At 43.3% G+C, this 18,204-nt stretch overlaps 1 protein-coding gene across 5 annotated transcripts; it reads left to right on the top strand.

Moving 5' to 3' along the window:
• Nucleotides 1-4,512: 4,512 nt before the first annotated feature.
• LOC111976761 (probable E3 ubiquitin-protein ligase DTX3) lies at nucleotides 4,513-17,874 on the top strand. Of its 5 annotated transcripts, XM_024005866.2 has the most exons (6): nucleotides 4,513-4,898; nucleotides 5,081-5,122; nucleotides 7,727-8,384; nucleotides 10,168-10,381; nucleotides 13,580-13,797; nucleotides 15,756-17,874. In XM_024005866.2, exons 2-6 carry the CDS (start codon nucleotides 5,110-5,112, stop codon nucleotides 15,829-15,831), a joined length of 1,179 nt encoding a protein of 392 aa, XP_023861634.1. In that variant the 5' UTR covers nucleotides 4,513-4,898; nucleotides 5,081-5,109; the 3' UTR covers nucleotides 15,832-17,874. The 5 variants fall into 5 exon arrangements, with proteins under 5 accessions (XP_023861634.1, XP_070304178.1, XP_023861635.1 ...); XM_070448077.1 differs by lacking the exon at nucleotides 5,081-5,122 and having other exon boundaries at nucleotides 4,513-4,643; XM_024005867.2 differs by lacking the exon at nucleotides 5,081-5,122.
• The last annotated feature ends 330 nt before the right edge of the window (nucleotides 17,875-18,204 follow it).

Raw genomic sequence — 18,204 nt, 5'->3', positions numbered from 1 at the left:
ACCAGGACGTGTACTCAAAGCATGCGCGGTCCAACTGGCAAGTGCCTTCACTGACTTTTCAACCTGTCCCTGACCGAGTCTGTAATACCTACATGTTTCAAGCAGACCACCATTGTCCCTGTGCCCAAAGAAGAGAAGGTAACCTGCCTAAATGATTACCGCACGACAAGGCACGACAAAACCTATTCCCCCTCAGGAGACTGAAAAGATTTGGCATGGATCCCATCAGACTGAGGAGACAGCTCCGAACCGAGAGGTAGCTTAGGACATAGAGGTAGCTCAGGACAGAGAGGTAGCTCAGGACAGAGAGGTAGCTCAGGACAGAGAGGCAGCTCCGGCGGGGGCAGAGGTCAAGCAGCCTTCTAAACATTTGTAGGCGAGCGAGTAAACTCCCACTGCCATCCGTTTTATTGGCCAACGTGCAATCATTGGAAAATACAATTGATGGCCTACGATCAAGATTATCCTACCAACGGGACATTAAAAACTGTAATATCTTTTGTTTCACTGAGTCGTGGCTGAACGACAAATATAGAGCTGGCGGGATTTTCCATGCACCAGCAGGACAGAGAAGCTAAGTCTGGTAAGATGAGGGGTGGGGTTGTGTGTCTATTTGTCAACAGCTGGTGCGTGATTTCTAATATTAGATAAGTCTCAAGGTATTGCTCGCCTGAGGTAGAGTACCTTATGATAAGCTGTAGACCACACTATCTACCAAGAGAGTTCTCATCTATATTATTCATAGCCATCTATTTACCACCACAGACCGATGCTGGCACTAAGGCTGCACTCAACCAGCTGTATAAGGCCATAAGCAAACAAGAAAATGCTCATCCAGAAGCGGCGCTCCTAGTGGCCGGGGACTTTAATGCAGGCAAACTTCAAATTCCTTTTACATAATTTCTCCAGAGGAGAAAAAAACTCTAGACCACCTTTACTCCACACACAGAGATGCATACAAAGCTCTCCCCCGCCCTCCATTTTACCAAATCTGATCATAATTCTATCCTCATAGTGACTCGCTCAATATGGAAGTGGTCAGATGACGCGGATGCTATGCTACAGGACTAGCACACATTGTCCCGGGATTCATCCAATAGCATTGAGGAGTATACCCCCTCAGAATCGGCTTCATCAATAAGTGCATCGACGACATCATCCCCCCCAGTGACTGTATGTACATATCCCAACCAGAAGCCATGGATTACAGGCAACATCCGCTTCGAGATAAAGGCTATAGCTGCCGCTTTCAAGGAGCGGGACACTACGCTTATAAGAAATCCCGCTATGCCCTCAGACGTACCATCAAACTAGGCAAAGCGTCAATACAGGATTAAGATTGACTCCTACTACACTGGCTCTGATGCTCGGCGGATGTGGCAGGGCTAGAAAACTATTACGGACTACAAAGGGAAACCCAGACGCGAACTTCCCAGTGACGCGAGCCTTCCAGGCGAGCTAAAATACTTTTATGCTCGCTTCAAGGCAAGCAACACTGAAGCATGCACAAGAGCACCAGCTGTTCTGGACGACTGTGTGATAACGCTCTCGGTAGCCGTTGTGAGCAAGACCTTTAAACAAGTCAACATTCACAAAGCCGCGGGGCCAGACAGATTACCAGGACGTGTACTCAAAGCATGCGCGGTCCAACTGGCAAGTGCCTTCACTGACTTTTCAACCTGTCCCTGACCGAGTCTGTAATACCTACATGTTTCAAGCAGACCACCATTGTCCCTGTGCCCAAAGAAGAGAAGGTAACCTGCCTAAATGATTACCGCACGACAAGGGCACGACAAAACCTATTCCCCCTCAGGAGACTGAAAAGATTTGGCATGGATCCTTAGATCCTCAAACGGTTTTACAGCTGCACCATCGAGAGCATCCTGACGGGTTGCATTACTGCCTGGTATGGCAATTGCTCGGCCTCCGACTGCAAGGCACTACAGAGGGTAGTACGTACGGCCCAATACATCACCGGGGACAAGCTTCCTGCCATCCGGGGCCTGTATACCAGGCGGTGTCAGAGGAAGGCCCTAAAAATTGTCAAAGACTCCAGCCACCCCAGTCATAGACTCTTCTCTCTGCTACCGCACGGCAAGCGGTACCAGAGTGCCAAGTCTAGGTCCAAGATGCTTCTAAACAGCTTCTACCCCCAAGCCATAAGACTCCTGAACATCTAATCAAATGGCTACCCAGACTATTTGCATTGCTATCTAGCCCTGATCAATTGCATGGCAGGTCGACAGCCCTCTGTGATTTCCGAGGAAACTCGGGTGACACCAGATTCTCTCAGAAATGTAGACTTTGGCAATTTCCGGGATTCCTCGAGTGGCAGGTGGAATTCGAGGAAGAGCGAGGGCGACAGGGAACAGACCATCGATCCAGATGGTCAAGGCTATGAGGGAGTCGAGGTCCATGGGCAGCTCCCGCACTGCGAACTTGTCTTTAATCACCTCCGATAATCCGTGAAGGAACGTGTCAATGTGGGAGTAACAGTCCACCGTTTGCCTCAGTCTGGAGGAGTTTGTGGCAGAGGTAAGAAAAGTGTTCGATTCTCCATTGTCCGAAAGAGAGGCTGCTTGTAAGCTGCTCTAACTGTGTCAAGACTCCAGTAGTGTCGAAGACTACGCGGTGGATTTTTGCACGTTGGTATTTAGGCCGAAATTTGCAGGTGTATATCTGGTTTATATTAGTATTGGGACTCAGTCAAAGGTGGAGACCTGGTTTGTTGGAGTACTGGAGCTGTGGTGCAGAGGTAGACCTGGTTTACAATTTGAGTATTTGGGCTTCGGCACATTTAGACCTGGCTTAGTTTACTAATTGGGATCAAACACAGGTGCAGACTTTATAGGTATGTAAATTGCTGAAGTACAGGTGTAGACCTGGTTGGTATGAATATAGGGACTGAAATGCAGAAGTACTCATTGTTATGACAATTGGTTCTGGCACGTAGCAGTAGACCTGTTTAAAAAAGTTTATCTATATTGGGTTAGACGTGCAGGTGTACACCTGGTTTAGTGGAAATTCAGTAAGAGAGGTTTGGTCATTTCTTAAAGCAATAATCTTTATTTAATATTGATTAATTATTGCAATAATGAGGCTGGTCGACCCCCCACTCTTGATTGTTGGACCAAGTACCCTAACCTTTACACAAATGCAGAGTACTATATATAGCTGACACTAACAATGCTCAGTCATGGTTGGTTCAACCCCCCTCATGCAGACCAAAGAACATCATAAGCCACTCTGGGTTTATCCTGTTGTTACCTGCACGTGGGTTGTTGTCTTAACCCCACCCTGGCTTAGTTTCCCAGATGCAAGGATGATTTTGAAACAATGAGGGATTGTTCTGCTTCTAAGCTATCTCTAGTAAAACACATTTTTTTCTCTGTAATGCAGTCTTTAACCCATTTGTCAGCTCAAGCCATCTCCAGTGACCATATGCCCAGATTAGCTGCAGGGAACTAGAGTGGAGCCCATGAAAACACAGACACTAGTAGGACAGAAATGTCTTACTATTAGTTAAATATGAATTGTTAACCATTAATATCAAATAAATCAGGTAAATATGTAATTTTCCCCTCACACTGGTCTATAACACTATTGGGGCTGAAGTAGAAGTGTAAACCTGATTTGTATGAATGTTGAGGCTTGGGCACTTGGGTAGATCTGTTTTTATATGAGTATGCCCTTGGATTTACCTGGTTTATATGAGTAATGGGGTGTAGGGATACACAAGGCTCATACAGGTAATGGGTGTGGATGGACATCTATTGCCCATTCATATATTTTCTGGCAACAAGTTTGTGGTAGGAAAAAAGCCAGTGGGTTACATGTTTTATTATACCACTGTACTCAGAAATGATCTATGAAATTATGAGTGCATACATCTCCGAGATCACAGGACTAACATATGCAAATAACAGCGTTGGGGTATGCAGTGAATAGCTGGATATAGGTTACTTTTGGTGATTTGGGGAATAGAGGCCTAAGGAAAGTGGATAACAGGGCTGGGATAGGCAAGTAACAGATATGAGATGTATTGGCAAAGGAACTGGGTCTATGAATAACAAATAGGGCATTTAGGGCTAAGACATGGGTATATCGGTACTTGATTGTATCAATATTAGGCTATTGGCATGTGGGTGTTATGGTTAGGACATGGGGGTTTGAGTAATGGGTTTGAGGTGTGTGGGTAATGGGGTTTAGGTGTGTGGGTATGTGGGTATGTGGGCTGAGGTATATAGATATTGGGGCTGAGGAATAGAGGTAAATGTCTGTTAATGTTATGGCATTACATTTGCATAGTGGCATGTTAGGGAAAATGTTGGGAACAAGGTTAAATAGGTCGTTTCACTAAGGTAATGCATGCGCTGTACATATTTGTGCTGAGAAGTGTGTATGTAGATTGCACTGGATTGCCCAAGAAGATGCTCGAGTCTCCCCAAATCCTTGCCAACAATTTTTAACCAATCATCGAGGGTTCTATGACGAACTTCCTGCTTTCAGTTGTCTCTCGTCATTAAACTGTTGGACATGGCTTGAAAGTACAAACCATTTCCATAAGTATATTATTGAGTACGCGGTTGTCATAATAATGAAACAGCTAACGTGGTTATGTGAAAGTTCAGAATGTGTATGATGTAAGTAGGGGTTGATTTTGTATTAGGCTGTGTCTCAAGGACGTGGAAAGAGAAGGACAACCTCGAGTATCGAGAAGGGGACTCGATTAATTGTTAGCTAACGTTACGGATAGATTAAAATGGATATCAAGTATATATTGACTACAAAATACGTGTTATCAACATATCCACTGCAGCACACGATTTTCAGGCAATGTCCATATATGTTTTAGCTAGTTCCGTAATCTAAACCCCATCGGACAGCTACGGCAAAAGGTGAGACGGTTCACCCCACACCGTATTCTAATTTAGTAAAATGATTATGGACGTTCCACTTTGGAATTTGAACAGATTCCTTGGGTTCCTCGCTGCGCAACTCGAATGTCAGCGAATATTTGTCTAGTAATCTGATGTGTCACAATTTGTACTACTTCAGTTTTTCTCTTCATGTTCAACAGGGGGATATTTTCTCGATTGAAGGGATTATATGGGATCGCAAGGTAACTGTCTAATAAATATTTATAATTGTTTCATATGACTGTCAGAGGTCAAATGTTGCTCACAACCAAACATGTTAATAGAGGATCGGGTTGAGCTAGCCTCAGTTTCCTTTGTTTACTCAGTCTGCATTTCAGAACAGCTGATACGTCCATTTCAGCACTGCCGCGATACTGCCAGCCAGCCAGCGTGTTGTAGCTTTGACTTGTCCTGCGACCACTGACACCAAACATACGAGCTCAAGCGGAATGGTAGCACTCGCTCCAACAGACATCTTTCACAGTTGTTATTTGTAGTGGTTTAAGACTAGCGATAGTCGAACGTTCTGTCTGTATTGCGTCGCGGTGCATACACCTTGCTTTCATTGCCTCACGCAACATACCGGTAGGCCGAGTAGCAACGATGTACCAGCAGAAATAAGGGATTTAATCCACAAGTCAACATTTTAACCTGGCTGCATGCTTTTTTGTTGTTGTAACAGTCCATTCGAGCACCGAATGGAAACTGTATATATAGTCTAGTCGTGGTGTTCTTATATCTCATTAATGTGTCATTATTGTCATGGTAGGCTAGTAAACTCCTACTGCATTGTTACACTGTTATGGTTCAGATTTAGGTAAAGATTAAGGAAGGAGTCAATTACATTGTGTTTATTTCAAGTTTTCTGAACTGAAATTAGTCATTTCAGAATATGGGATTAGCCAAACTCCCTAATTATGTTCATTTAATTCTGATGTTGCCTATTAAGGTCAGTATTTCACTTGACATGTTTTTGTTTCACAAGTGGCTTGCCTTAAACACGAGCCACTATTGATTATGAGGTGGCTGTATGACACTCTCTCTCTCTGTCCTTGGTGTCTCCTGTGCAGTTTCATTTTATCTCAGATTTTCAAAAATGTATACAGATCAGAGTATATTGGGATTGCCTGAAATGAGAGAATGACATATATTAGAAACTTTGTTGGTCCTGTATGGCTCAGTTAGTTGAGCATGGAACATGCAACGACAGGATTATGGGTTCAATTCCCTGTTTACAGTACAGTTTCATCCCGGTGTAATAAATGTAACATTACATATTTTCCTTTAATGGCTTGAATATGTGTCTAACAGAGGAGGCTCCTCAGTGAATTTCATGGCTTTTTTGAAATAGTGAAACATTAAAGTTATACTTTTTAGATAAAACTATACTAAATATATTCACCAAATAATTTATTAAAACACTGTTTTGCAAAGGTCTACAGTAGCCTAAACAGCACTCTGTAGGTCAGCACCATGGTGTAGCCTGAGGACAGTTAGTTTACGTCCTCCTCTGGGTACATTGACTTCAATACAAAATCTAGGTTCATGGTTCTCACCCCCTTCCATAGACTTGGACAGCAATTATGACAACTTCCGGAGGACGTCCTCCAACCTATCAGAGCACTTGCAGCATTAACAGATGTCTACTCGGTCAAAGGATCAGAGTTTAAATCTAGTTCTAAAAGCATAAGCTACAGCTAGCTAGCATTGCAGTGCATAAAATGTGACTCAAAGAGAGTGAAAGACTATAGTTGTACAGTTTTGAACAAATTAATTTCTTTAAAAATGAACGAGATGGAGAGAGCTATATTTTGTTGTATTCTTTTTTCTCACTTTCTCTTAGCTAGCGAATGCAGCTAGATAGTTTAGCCTACTCAAACACCTAGCTCAAACAGAGAGGGATGCTATGTTAGTTAGTTGGCTATCCAACATTGGAACTCTTCCAAGTCGAGGTAAGCTTTTGGTTGTATTAATTTATTGCCACCGGGGCCTGCCGGTGTAACTGCTAAACTGCTTGCTGACTGTACTCTCTACTGCATGATTGTAGCAGGTTTACTAACGCGTTAGTTCTAGTAGCTATGTTGATTATGAGATTAGCTAATATGTTGACAACGATGTAGGCTGTGTGTAGCGGTTATGTTATGAAGGTTTGGCTTGGAAAGTTTTTTCGCCTGTGACAGCTGATGTGTTGTGCCATGAAGTCCACAAGCGAAGGGAAAAGGTGAGAGGAGGATAGCGCGTTGATGCGAGAGAGAATTATATGAGCAAAATTATCATGTTGTTTGTATGTGGATGCTATGAAAGTGAACTGTTTGCGTGATCAGGGGTGTGTTCATTCTGCCAATTCTGTTGAAAACCGTTTCTTAAACGGAAGCAAACGAAGCTTTGATAAACATACCTGAATTTGTCCAATAGAAACTCTCGTTTGCAACTGTTGGACTAATGATTACGCCCTAGATCAGCTAGATGCAGGCAAGAGTGCAAGGCGGTATTGAATGTGTCAGTCTGTTACCTTGATTACTCATAATGTTCTCTCGACCTGTGCACCTACGTTGTAAACGTTTATTCATAGGCTAGGTTGGAGCAGCCTCATGATGGGTATAGGGAAAATTTGAGTATCATGTAGTAGCTTAAACCTATCAATGTTTTATTGAGCTGGATGAATGGAATATGAATAACAGTCATCCAATATGCTATAATAGAAATAAGGCCATGCTCATAAAAAAAAAAAATCTTCCTCCCTCATCTTAAACGTCACCGACCACTACTGGTGTCTAATGGTTTCTCTCTTGTGTTTCCCTATGCAGTTTCATCAGTTGAAATGAGTGTGCGCGCGGGGCAGGGTAGCGACGAGGTTCTGGTGTCCCAGGCGGTGTGGGACTACTTGGCTGCCGCCGGCCGGCCCTGGCTCATAGACTTCCAGGACAAGCAGGGCCTCAGCGCAGGCATTATCCGCAGAGGGGAGCGAGGAGGCTGCTGCGCAGTGCGGCTACGCCCCGTAGAGGGCTCCCGTTCTGGGGGAGGACCAGGGATGATGGAGGGGGGATACATCTCCAATGAGACGCGCAAGTCCTTCATAGACTTATGCCGCTGCGCCCGGAAAGAGATGAGCAAACAGGAGGGGGGTCCTAAGTGGAAGAGGTCCGTGCTGCCCTGTGTTGGGGTGGGGGTCCTGGAGGGGGATGGAGAGGGGAGCCTGCTAACACCTCAGCCTCCCCAGCCCAGACGCTCTCAGAGGCAGCAACAGAGGTGTAGGAAGCCTGCGGAGGATGAGGCCTGTGTGGTCCTCTCCAACTCCATGAACTGCATGTCCCACGATGCATCAGGACAGAGGAAGCAGGACAACATGGAAGTCAACTGCAGTATGATGGCATCCTCTCATAGCCGCTCCCAGAGTGAAGCAGACGACCACACCTCATGTTCCATCTGCATGGGAGACATGGTGGAGAGGACCACGCTGGAGAGGTATAGCTACATATTTCAAGTTTTAATGTCACGTGCACAGGTACAGTGAAATGCCTTTCTTGCAAGCTCTAACCCCAATAATGCAGTAATCAATAACAATGTAATACTAAAAATAAAAAGGTAGGGCTCCCGAGTGGCGCAGTGGTCTAAGACACTGCATCTCAGTGTAAGAGGCGTCACTGCAGTACCTGGTTTGAATCCAGGCTGCATCACATCCGGCTGTGATTGGGAGTCCCATAGGGTGGCGCACAATTTGCCCCGCGTCGTCCGGGTTTGGTCGGGGTAGGCCATCATTGTAAATAAGAATTTGTTCATACTTCTTAGGGATAGCCCCTTTTTTCCCCCAATTTTCACCTAAAATGACATGCCCAAATCTAACTGCCTGTAGCTCAGGCCCTGAAGCAAGGATATGCATATTCTTGGTACAATTTGAAAGTTAACACTTTGACGTTTGTGGAAATGTGAATTGAATGTAGGAGAATATAACACAATAGATCTGGTAGAAGAAAATACAAAGAAAAAATGTACTTTTTTTTTCTACCACCATCTTTGAAATGCAACAGAAAGGTCCCAAATCTAGCCATCACTCTGGTTGTAATTCCGATGGTGTCCACAAGATGGCAACAGTGTATGTGTATAGTTTCAGACGGATAACTTGTAGTATGAGAACTACATGACATTTAGTGTGAAGTCACCCAGGTACATTTGGGCAAATCGTGAAGGAGACATTTACATTCACATTACATTTTTCTGCAAGAATATCGTCAAATCTGTATACTTGGACTTTGATTTAGCTTTTCCAGTATTAGTAGCCATATTATAAGTTCAACATTTGCAAAATACCCAGTTTTCATAACTCTCCATATTCGTATAATTTTTGTACAAAAGGAAAAGGCTTGCTGTCGCACAAGGTTAGCAGCTACATTTTGCGACAGATACGGGGTTTCCCGTTTAGGGTTAGATTTTCACAGATTCCTTTCTTTGCAAATTGAACTAGTGGAAAGACAAAATCGATCGTGCATGCTATACGGACCTTTTTAGGATATGAGAAAGGATTTTATCTCTGGGACCCTTTGGATGATAAATCAGAGCAAGATTTCAGAATGTAAGTACACATTTCACCTTCAGAGGTTAATTTATCAAACCTATTGCGGTGAAAAAAGTGTTATTGTTAGGAGCTCTCCTCAAACAATAGCATGGCATTTTTTCGCAGTAATTGCTACTGTAAATTGGACAGTGCAGTTATATTAACAAGAATTTAAGCTTTCAGCCGATGTTAGACACTTCTATGTACCGACATTTGTTTTTTCTCTCAAATCTGCAATCGTGACACACGGCGCTGCATGATTTACAACTGTCTCGTTGACGGGACTCCTATCCCTAAGACTGACTTGCCTAGTTAAATAAAGGTTCAACAACAAAAAAAACACTGTAAAAAATTTGAACAGTATAAAATAAGTAAGCATACTATGTACAAGATCAGTTCCAGTACCATATTTACAATGTGCAGGCATACTGGATCGATAGAGATAGATATGTAGAGGGGTAAGGTAACTAGGCATCAGGATATATGATAAACAGAGTAGCTGGAGCATATATGAATGTGTGTGTAGAGTCAGTATAAATGTATGTGCATATTATGTGTGTGAGCAAATGGAGTGTTTGTATGTGGGTTGGAGTATCAGTGTGCATTGTGTGTAGGGCCCTGTGAGTGTACATAGAGACCGTGCAAAAATAAGTGCAAATTTGAAAGTAAAACCATTCTCTCTCACTCCCTCCCAAGGTGTGGCCACGCATTCTGTCGGTCATGTCTGGACCAGGCCTTCAAGGTGAAGAGAGCGTGTCCGGTGTGTCGTCTGGTGTACGGCCAGCTCATAGGAAATCAGCCGGCTTCCGGGACTATGATGGTGGAGAGGGACCCAGATCTGGAGTTGCCGGGACATGAGGGCCACGGGTGTATCTGCATCATCTATAGCTTCACACCTGGTCTACAGGCGGTGAGTGTATATGACAAAAGAAACACGTTCATGAGAAAAAACACGAGGTACAGTTGAAGTACGAAGTTTACATACACTTAGGTTGGAGTCATTAAAACTCGTTTTTCTACCACGCCACAAATTTCTTGTTAACAAATTATAGTTTTGGCAAGTCGGTTAGGACATCTACTTTGTGCATGACACAAGTAATTTTTCCAGCAATTGTTTACAGACAGATTATTTCACTTATAATTCACTGTATCACAATTCCAGTGGGTTGGAAGTTTACATACACTAAGTCGCCTGTGCCTTTTTAAACAGCTTGGAAAATTCCAGAAAATTATGTCATGGCTTTAGAAGCTTTTGATAGGCTAATTGACATCATTTGAGTCAATTGGAGGTGTACCTGTGGATGTATTTCAAGGCCTACCTTCAAACTCAGTGCCTCTTTGCTTGACATCATGGGAAAATCAAAAGAAATCAGCCGACCTCAGCAAAATTTTGTAGACCTCCACAAGTCTGGTTCATCCTTGGGAGCGATTTCCAAACGCCTGAAGGGTCCACGTTCATCTGTAAAAACAATAGTATGCAAGTATAAACACCATGGGACCACGCAGCCGTCATACCTCTCAGGAAGGAGACACGTTCTGTCTCCTAGAGATGAACGTACTTTGGTGCGAAAAGAAGTGAAGTACTGGAATAGGCCAAGCTTGAAAATCAGACATTTCATCCATTTGGTGGTGAAAAGTTGTAAATATTGTAGCCAGTTGTCTGTATAAACCGTGCTTAAAGGATGTATAGTCTTAGGTCTATGTTGTTGTATAGCTAGAGTTCTGGGCCATTTTGCATACATTTACTTTTATTCCCCTAAGTGCACGTGGAACTGCATGAAAATCATTGTTTATTTCAAACCATTTTGAAATTGATTCCAATGTCACACAATGGCCCCATTTTATTTATAGAAAGACCCATAAACAGAATGAGGTGACCAGTGTTCAATTACTCTATATACAGCGCATTCGCAAAGTATTCAGACCCCTTAAAAAATATATATATAAGTATTCAGACCCTTTGCTATGAGACTTGAAATTGAGCATTCTGTTTCCATTGATTATCCTTGATGTTTCTACAACAGTCCACCTGTGGTAAATTCAATTGATTGGACATGATTTGGAAAGGCACACACCTGTCTATGTAAAGTCCCACAGTTGACAGTGCATGTCAGAGCAAAAACCAAGCCATGAGTTCAAAGGAATTGTCCGTGGAGCTCCGGGACAGGAATGTAGAAGCACAGATCTGGGGTAGGGTACCAAAAATATTCTGCAGCATTGAAAGTCCCAAAGAACATAGTGGCCTCCATCATTCTTAATTGGAAGAAGTTTGGAACCACCAAGACTCTTCCTAGAGCTGCCCGCCCGGCCAAACTGAGAAATCGGGGGGTAATGGCCTTGGTCAGGGAGGTGACCAAGAACCCAATGGTCACTCTGACAGAGCTCCAGAGTTCTTCTGTGGAGATGGGATAACCTTCCAGAAGGACAACCATCTCTGCAGCACTCAACTAATCAGGCCTTTATGGTAGAGTGGCCAGACGGAAGCCACTCCTCGGTGAAAGGCACATGACAGCCTGCTTGGAGTTTGCCAAAAAGGCACCTAAAGACTCTGACCTTGAGAAACAAAATTATCTGGTATGATGAAACCAAGATTGAACTCTTTGGCCTGAATGCCAAAGCTTCACGTCTGGAGGAAACCTGGCACCATCCCTACAGTAAAGCATGTTGGTAGAGAGCTGTGCTCCGTTCATCTTTCCCTCGATCCTGACTAGTCTCCCAAACACTGCAGCTGAAAATCACAGCATGATGCTGCCACCAACATGCTTTACCGTAGGGATGGTGCCAGGTTTCCTCCAGAAATCCTTGATGAAAACCTGCTCAGGACCTCCTACTGGGGCAAAGGTTCACCTTCCAAAAAGACAATGACCCTAAGCACACAGCCAAGACAACACAGGAGTGGCTTCGGGACAAGTCTCTTGAGTGTCCTTGAGTGGCCCAGCCAGAGCCCGGACTTGAAACCGATGGAACATCTCTGGAGAGACCTGAAAATAGCTGTGCAGCGACACTCCCCATCCAACCTGACAGCTTGAGAGGATCTGCAGAGAAGAATGGGAGAAACTCAGGTGTGCCAAGCTTGTAGCGTCATACCCAAGAAGACTCGAGGCTGTAATGTTGCTTCAACAAAGTACTGAGTAAAGGGTTTGAATACTTATGTAAATGTGCTATTTCTGTTTTTTTTGTTGTTTTTTTTACATTTGCAAACATTTCTAAACCTGTTTTTGCTTTGTCATTATGGGGCATTGTGTTTAGGTTGAGGTAAAAAAAAATGTAGGTTAAGACTTAACAAAATGTGGAAAAAGTAAATGGGTCTGAATATTTTTCCGAATGCACTGTACATGGGGCATTAGTCTCAAGATGCAGGGCTTAGTTTCTGGTAGTTAGCTGGCTAGTGATAATTGTTCAACAGTCTGATGGCTTGGTCTCTTGGTCCCGGCTCTGATGCACCTGCACCGTCTGCTAGATGGTAGCAGAGTAAACCGACCGTGGCTCGGGTGGCTAAGTTCCTTAATGTTCTTTTTGGCCTTCCTTTGGCACAGAGTTCTGTTAATGTCCTAGAGGGCAGGCAGCGTGCCCCCAGTGATGTGTTGGGCTGACCTCACCACCCTCTGGAGAGTCATGCAGTTGAGGGGGGTGCAGTTGCCGTACCAGGAGGTGATGTATTCCGACAAAATGCTCTCAATGGTGCATCTGTAGACGTTTGTGAGGGTCTTAGGGGCCATGCCAAATTTCTTCAGCCGCCTGAGGTTGAAGATTTGCTGTTGTGCTGCCTTCACCACCGTGTCGATGTGGTGGGATCATTTCAAGTCCATTTCAGGTCCCCTTTCACTTAAGAATATTCATACACTTTGGTAGTTTTCCTGGGGCTATGAAAATCCAGGAATAACATATCTTTCATAACTGGGCACTCAATTAGTATCTTACCCATATGTTTGTCTTAACAAAAAGCTTGGATATTTCAATGAAAGCATGCCATGCTTGACGTAATGTTATTGAATTTCTATACCACTTAACACATTTTTGTGGTTATTGTGTGTGTGTGTGTATATACATCTCATTTTTGTTCCTGTTCTTTTCAAACTTTCCTCTGAATTATTCCTGGGTCATGCAGCCGGAGCACCCTAACCCTGGTTTAAGCTACCCGGGTACGGACCGCATGGCTTACCTCCCAGACAGCCCAGAGGGGAACCGGGTCCTGGGCCTGCTCCGCCGGGCCTTTGAGCAGCGCCTCATCTTCACTATAGGGACCTCCATGACTACGGGAATGCATAACGTCATTACCTGGAACGACATCCACCACAAAACCTCCATATGGGGCGGACCACGCTGGTATGGAAACGCCTGAATTTACTGAAGGCTAATGGAGATTTTTGTGTGTTTCTAAGATGTGAGATGTGACAGTAGCTTTAAAATACATGTTTTTTAACAAATTTCAAACATCTAGTGATAAATGTATGTACAGTGGGGAGAACAAGTATTTGATACACTGCCGATTTTGCAGGTTTTCCTATTTACAAAGCATGTAGAGGTCTGTCATTTTTATCATATGTACACTTCAACTGTGAGAGACGGAATCTAAAACAAAAATCCAGAAAATCACATTGTATGATTTTTAAGTAATTCATTTGCATTTTATTGCATGACATAAGTATTTGATACATCAGAAAAGCAGAACTTAATATTTGCTACAGAAACKTTTGTTTGCAATTACAGAYATCATACGTWTCCTGTAGTTCTTGACCAGGTTTGCACACACTGCAGCAGGGATTTTGGCCCACTCCTCCATACAGACCTTCTCCAGATCCTTCAGGTMTCGGGGCTGTTGCTGGGCAATACYGACTTTCAGCTCCCTCCAAAGATTTCCTATTGGGTTCAGGTCTGGAGACTGGCTAGGCCACTCCAGGACTTTGAGATGCTTCTTACGGAGCCACTCCTTAGTTGCCCTGGCTGTGTGTTTCGGGTCGTTGTCATCTGAAGACCCAGCCACGACCATCTTCAATGCTCTTACTGAGGGAAGGAGGTTGTTGGCCAAGATCTCGCGATACATGGCCCCATCCATCCTCCCTCAATACGGTGCAGTCGTCCTGTCCCCTTTGCAGAAAAGCATCCCCAAAGAATGATGTTTCCACCTCCATGCTTCACGGTTGGGATGGTGTTCTTGGGGTTGTACTCATCCTACTTCTTCTTCCAAACACGGCGAGTGGAGTTTAGACCAAAAAGCTCTATTTTGTCTCATCAGACCACATGACCTTCTCCATTCCTCCTCTGGATCATCCAGATGGTCATTGGAAACTTCAGACAGGCCTGGACATACGCTGGCTTGAGCAGGGGACCTTGCGTGCGCTGCAGGATTTTAATCGATGACGGCGTAGTGTGTTACTAATGGTTTTCTTTGAGACTGTGGTCCCAGCTCTCTTCAGGTCATTGACCAGGTCCTCGCCGTGTAGTTCTGGGCTGATCCTCACCTTCCTCATGATCATTGTGCCCCACGAGGTGAGATCTTGCATGGAGCCCCAGACCGAGGGTGATTGACCGTCATCTTGAACTTCTTCCATTTTCTAATAATTGCGCCAACAGTTGTTGCTTCTCAACCAAGCTGCTTGCCTATTGTCCTGTAGCCCATCCCAGCCTTGTGCAGGTCTACAATTTTATCCCTGATGTCCTTACACAGCTCTCTGGTCTTGGCCATTGTGGAGAGGTTGGAGTCTGTTTGATTGAGTGTGTGGACAGGTGTCTTTTATACAGGTAACGAGTTCAAACAGGTGCAGTTAATACAGGTAATGAGTGGAGAACAGGAGGGCTTCTTAAAGAAAAACGAACAGATCTGTGAGAGCTGGAATTCTTACTGGTTGGTAGGCGATCAAATACTTATGTCATGCAATAAAATGCAAATTAATTACTTAAAAATCATACAACGTGATTTTCTGGATTTTTGTTTTAGATTCCGTCTCTCACAGTTGAAGTGTACCTATGATACAAATTACAGACCTCTACATGCTTTGTAAGCAGGAAAACCTGCAAAATCGTCAGTGTATCAAATACTTGTTCTCCCCACTGTATATCTCTAACTCGTTCTTTCACTCGATCACTCACAAGTTACATAGAATCACATGGCTTTAGTCTTATGAGATGTGACCGAACAAGAAAGCTATCCATGTTTTGAGCATGTGGTGAGAGGTTATATAATGATTTCTGTCGGCCATTTGCTCCTAGAAGGCACTCTAGCTGTTCCTGCAATGACAACTCTCAATGACATGCTAATGGTGCTATTTAATTTCCCCTGACAGCTTTGGCTACCCAGACCCCACTTACCTGGTGCGAGTGACTGAGGAACTCCGAGAGAAAGGCATCACTGCAGACTGACCGTCCAGATTCCAGAATGTTCCATTCTAGGAATTCTAGGAACCTCTAGCTGTCCTGCTGCTGGTGGTTGCTAGGCTGCAGGCTCCTGGACCTAGACCCAGCAGGGCTGCGGATGAATACGACAGTGGACAGGGCTTGGCTCCACAGCAGAAACAGGACTACAGCCCAGTGAAGACTCTCATATCACTCCAATACCTCTTTTATGTGGAAAATCCTAACTTCCACTTAAATTGAATTTTCATTTAATCATGCATTGATGTCAATGGGAGACCATTCGACTTAAGTGGAAGTGAAAATTTGTCTAAAGTGGAATTTAGGTTTCACCCTTGTGTTCCTATGTTAGGTATCTATCTTCTGCTCAATCCAGCAGCACTTTGTGTGGAAGAAAACATAAAAGTGAGAGCAATGTGATTTTCTGTGTGACACAATCCTCTACCTTTCACTTGTGTTGACAATAGCAGGACATTTGTTTTCTGAACTCATCCGAGCAGTTATAATATAGGGATTTAATAAGTTGGTAAGTAATAAGTACTTAAATATTATTTTGAAATCTAAGTAAAAGAGAAGTCTATTTTGCCTGATATGTTTATTTCCATGCTGGGGGACACGTTCTTTACTTACCAGTTGCAAGCGCACATTATTGGTGGTCTTTCCAGTACGTTCGTAGAATAATTCTCTTTTTCTGTCATTATTTTCCGTGATAACCTGTTACTTACAGTTTGTATAAAGACCATATCTGAGATAGGTGGCGGGCAGAATAGCACTGTCTGCTTCAATAGAAAGCTTCAAACTAAATAATTTAATTTCTCTAAAAGACGTTGCAATCTAAAGCACTCACAGGCACTTTGTCAAAGGGAGTCAGTCAGTCGTTCAGTTCAGTGGAGGGCTGGTTGTTCTCTGCATATCATTAGATTGATCATGGTTCTCTGCTTCCTTTTCAGGGAAGACAAGTCTATGGAATAGTGCTCTGAGCAAATCGGGTAGGTGTTAGTCATTAACAGCCCTGAAGCTAATAGCCTGGTAGCTATAAGTTGATGTCAATTTGCTTCGAGCCCTTCATTTCGCTTTTGATCTTCCGCTCCTTTGATTTCTTCTCGTTTTTACTTACATAGGAAGAATGTTTTCTATTTGTGCTGGTCTAGGATCGGTGTGGCCTTTTTAAATCATAATGAATAAATGAGGGACCCTGATCCTAGATCAGCACTCGTACTCTGAGACTCTCTTTTTATGAATACGGAACCAGGTTTTGAACTGCTTCAGTTCAGTTCAGTTTGATGTCCAGTCAGTCATTGGTCCTCATTTTCTAATGACCAGATTTACACGATGATGTCAAATGAGAAGGGCAAGATGTCGAACCACTTAAACCAAATCAAAGACAGAAAAGGGCTCTGAAATAATTAACTATGTGTCTGAAATGGCACTCTATTCCCTATATAGTGCACGAGTGCTGATAGGGGCCCATAGGGCTCTGGTCAAAAGTGGTGCACTATATAGGACCCATAGGACTGGTTAAAAGTAGTGTACTGTGTTGGGAATAGGGTGCCATTTTGGACGCCAGCCCTGTCTGACCAGAGTTTGATTGTCTCATAAATAAAGAGGTATCTATCTGCTGTAATTAAAGTTTGTCTTAAGAGATCATCTAGGATTAACAATGAGTACCTGTAATATGAACATGTTAAGGAGAATACTGCAGTCCCTTATAGGTGTATTGCCAGTGATTTATTGAATTACCTTGTTTTGATACATTTCTCATTGTTAGCGTGCCTTCTATTCAAGTTTTGAAGAAAATGTAGCATGTTGATACTAATGAATGATAAGCAATTCTTTAGTAGACTGTATCAAATTGTTATTTGGAGTGTCAGCCGCAGCAGGAATTATGTTTGTGCTTTGTCTGCCTTTCTACAGTTTGAGAATATAGAAACGGATGTGTATTTGACGTAACCTTTCTGTTATAAACAGTCGAAGTAGTCCAAAAATGTAGCCTCACTCATATGATCAAGCTGTGTGTGAGTGATTTATAAATAAAACACTTTTTGATAAGAATATGCATATAGTCCAGTCTGTGTTAACCTCTTATTTGTCTGCAGTCGGTTGATGTTAAGAATTTACTTGGCCCATACATTATTTCAATATCCCTTGCTATGACCCAAATGGCACCCTATTTATGATAGAAAAAGTAGTGCACTATATAGGGTGCCATTTGGGACTTTCCCCCCATCTCTTTTTGTATTTTTTTGTTTAGGGATCAACTGGAATATCTTTGAGAGACAGGAATAGTAGTTCAAATCAAGCTACCATGCAAATATGTCTATGCAGTAAACTATGTAAGTGAACTGGGGGTTGGGGTACAGGCAGGGGAATAAATACTGAAAA

The sequence above is a fragment of the Salvelinus sp. IW2-2015 genome, linkage group LG17, assembly GCF_002910315.2.
Source record: "Salvelinus sp. IW2-2015 linkage group LG17, ASM291031v2, whole genome shotgun sequence".
NCBI lineage: Eukaryota > Metazoa > Chordata > Actinopteri > Salmoniformes > Salmonidae > Salvelinus > Salvelinus sp. IW2-2015.
The sequence above is the reverse complement of the archived record's forward strand: the minus strand, read 5'-3'. Positions and strand labels throughout refer to the sequence as shown.

Coding starts and splice junctions, on each gene's coding strand:
- LOC111976761 (XM_024005866.2), top strand. Junction 10,382..13,579: donor TCACACCTGGTCTACAGGCG/GTGAGTGTATAT, acceptor TGGGTCATGCAG/CCGGAGCACCCTAACCCTGG. Junction 13,798..15,755: donor ATATGGGGCGGACCACGCTG/GTATGGAAACGC, acceptor TTCCCCTGACAG/CTTTGGCTACCCAGACCCCA.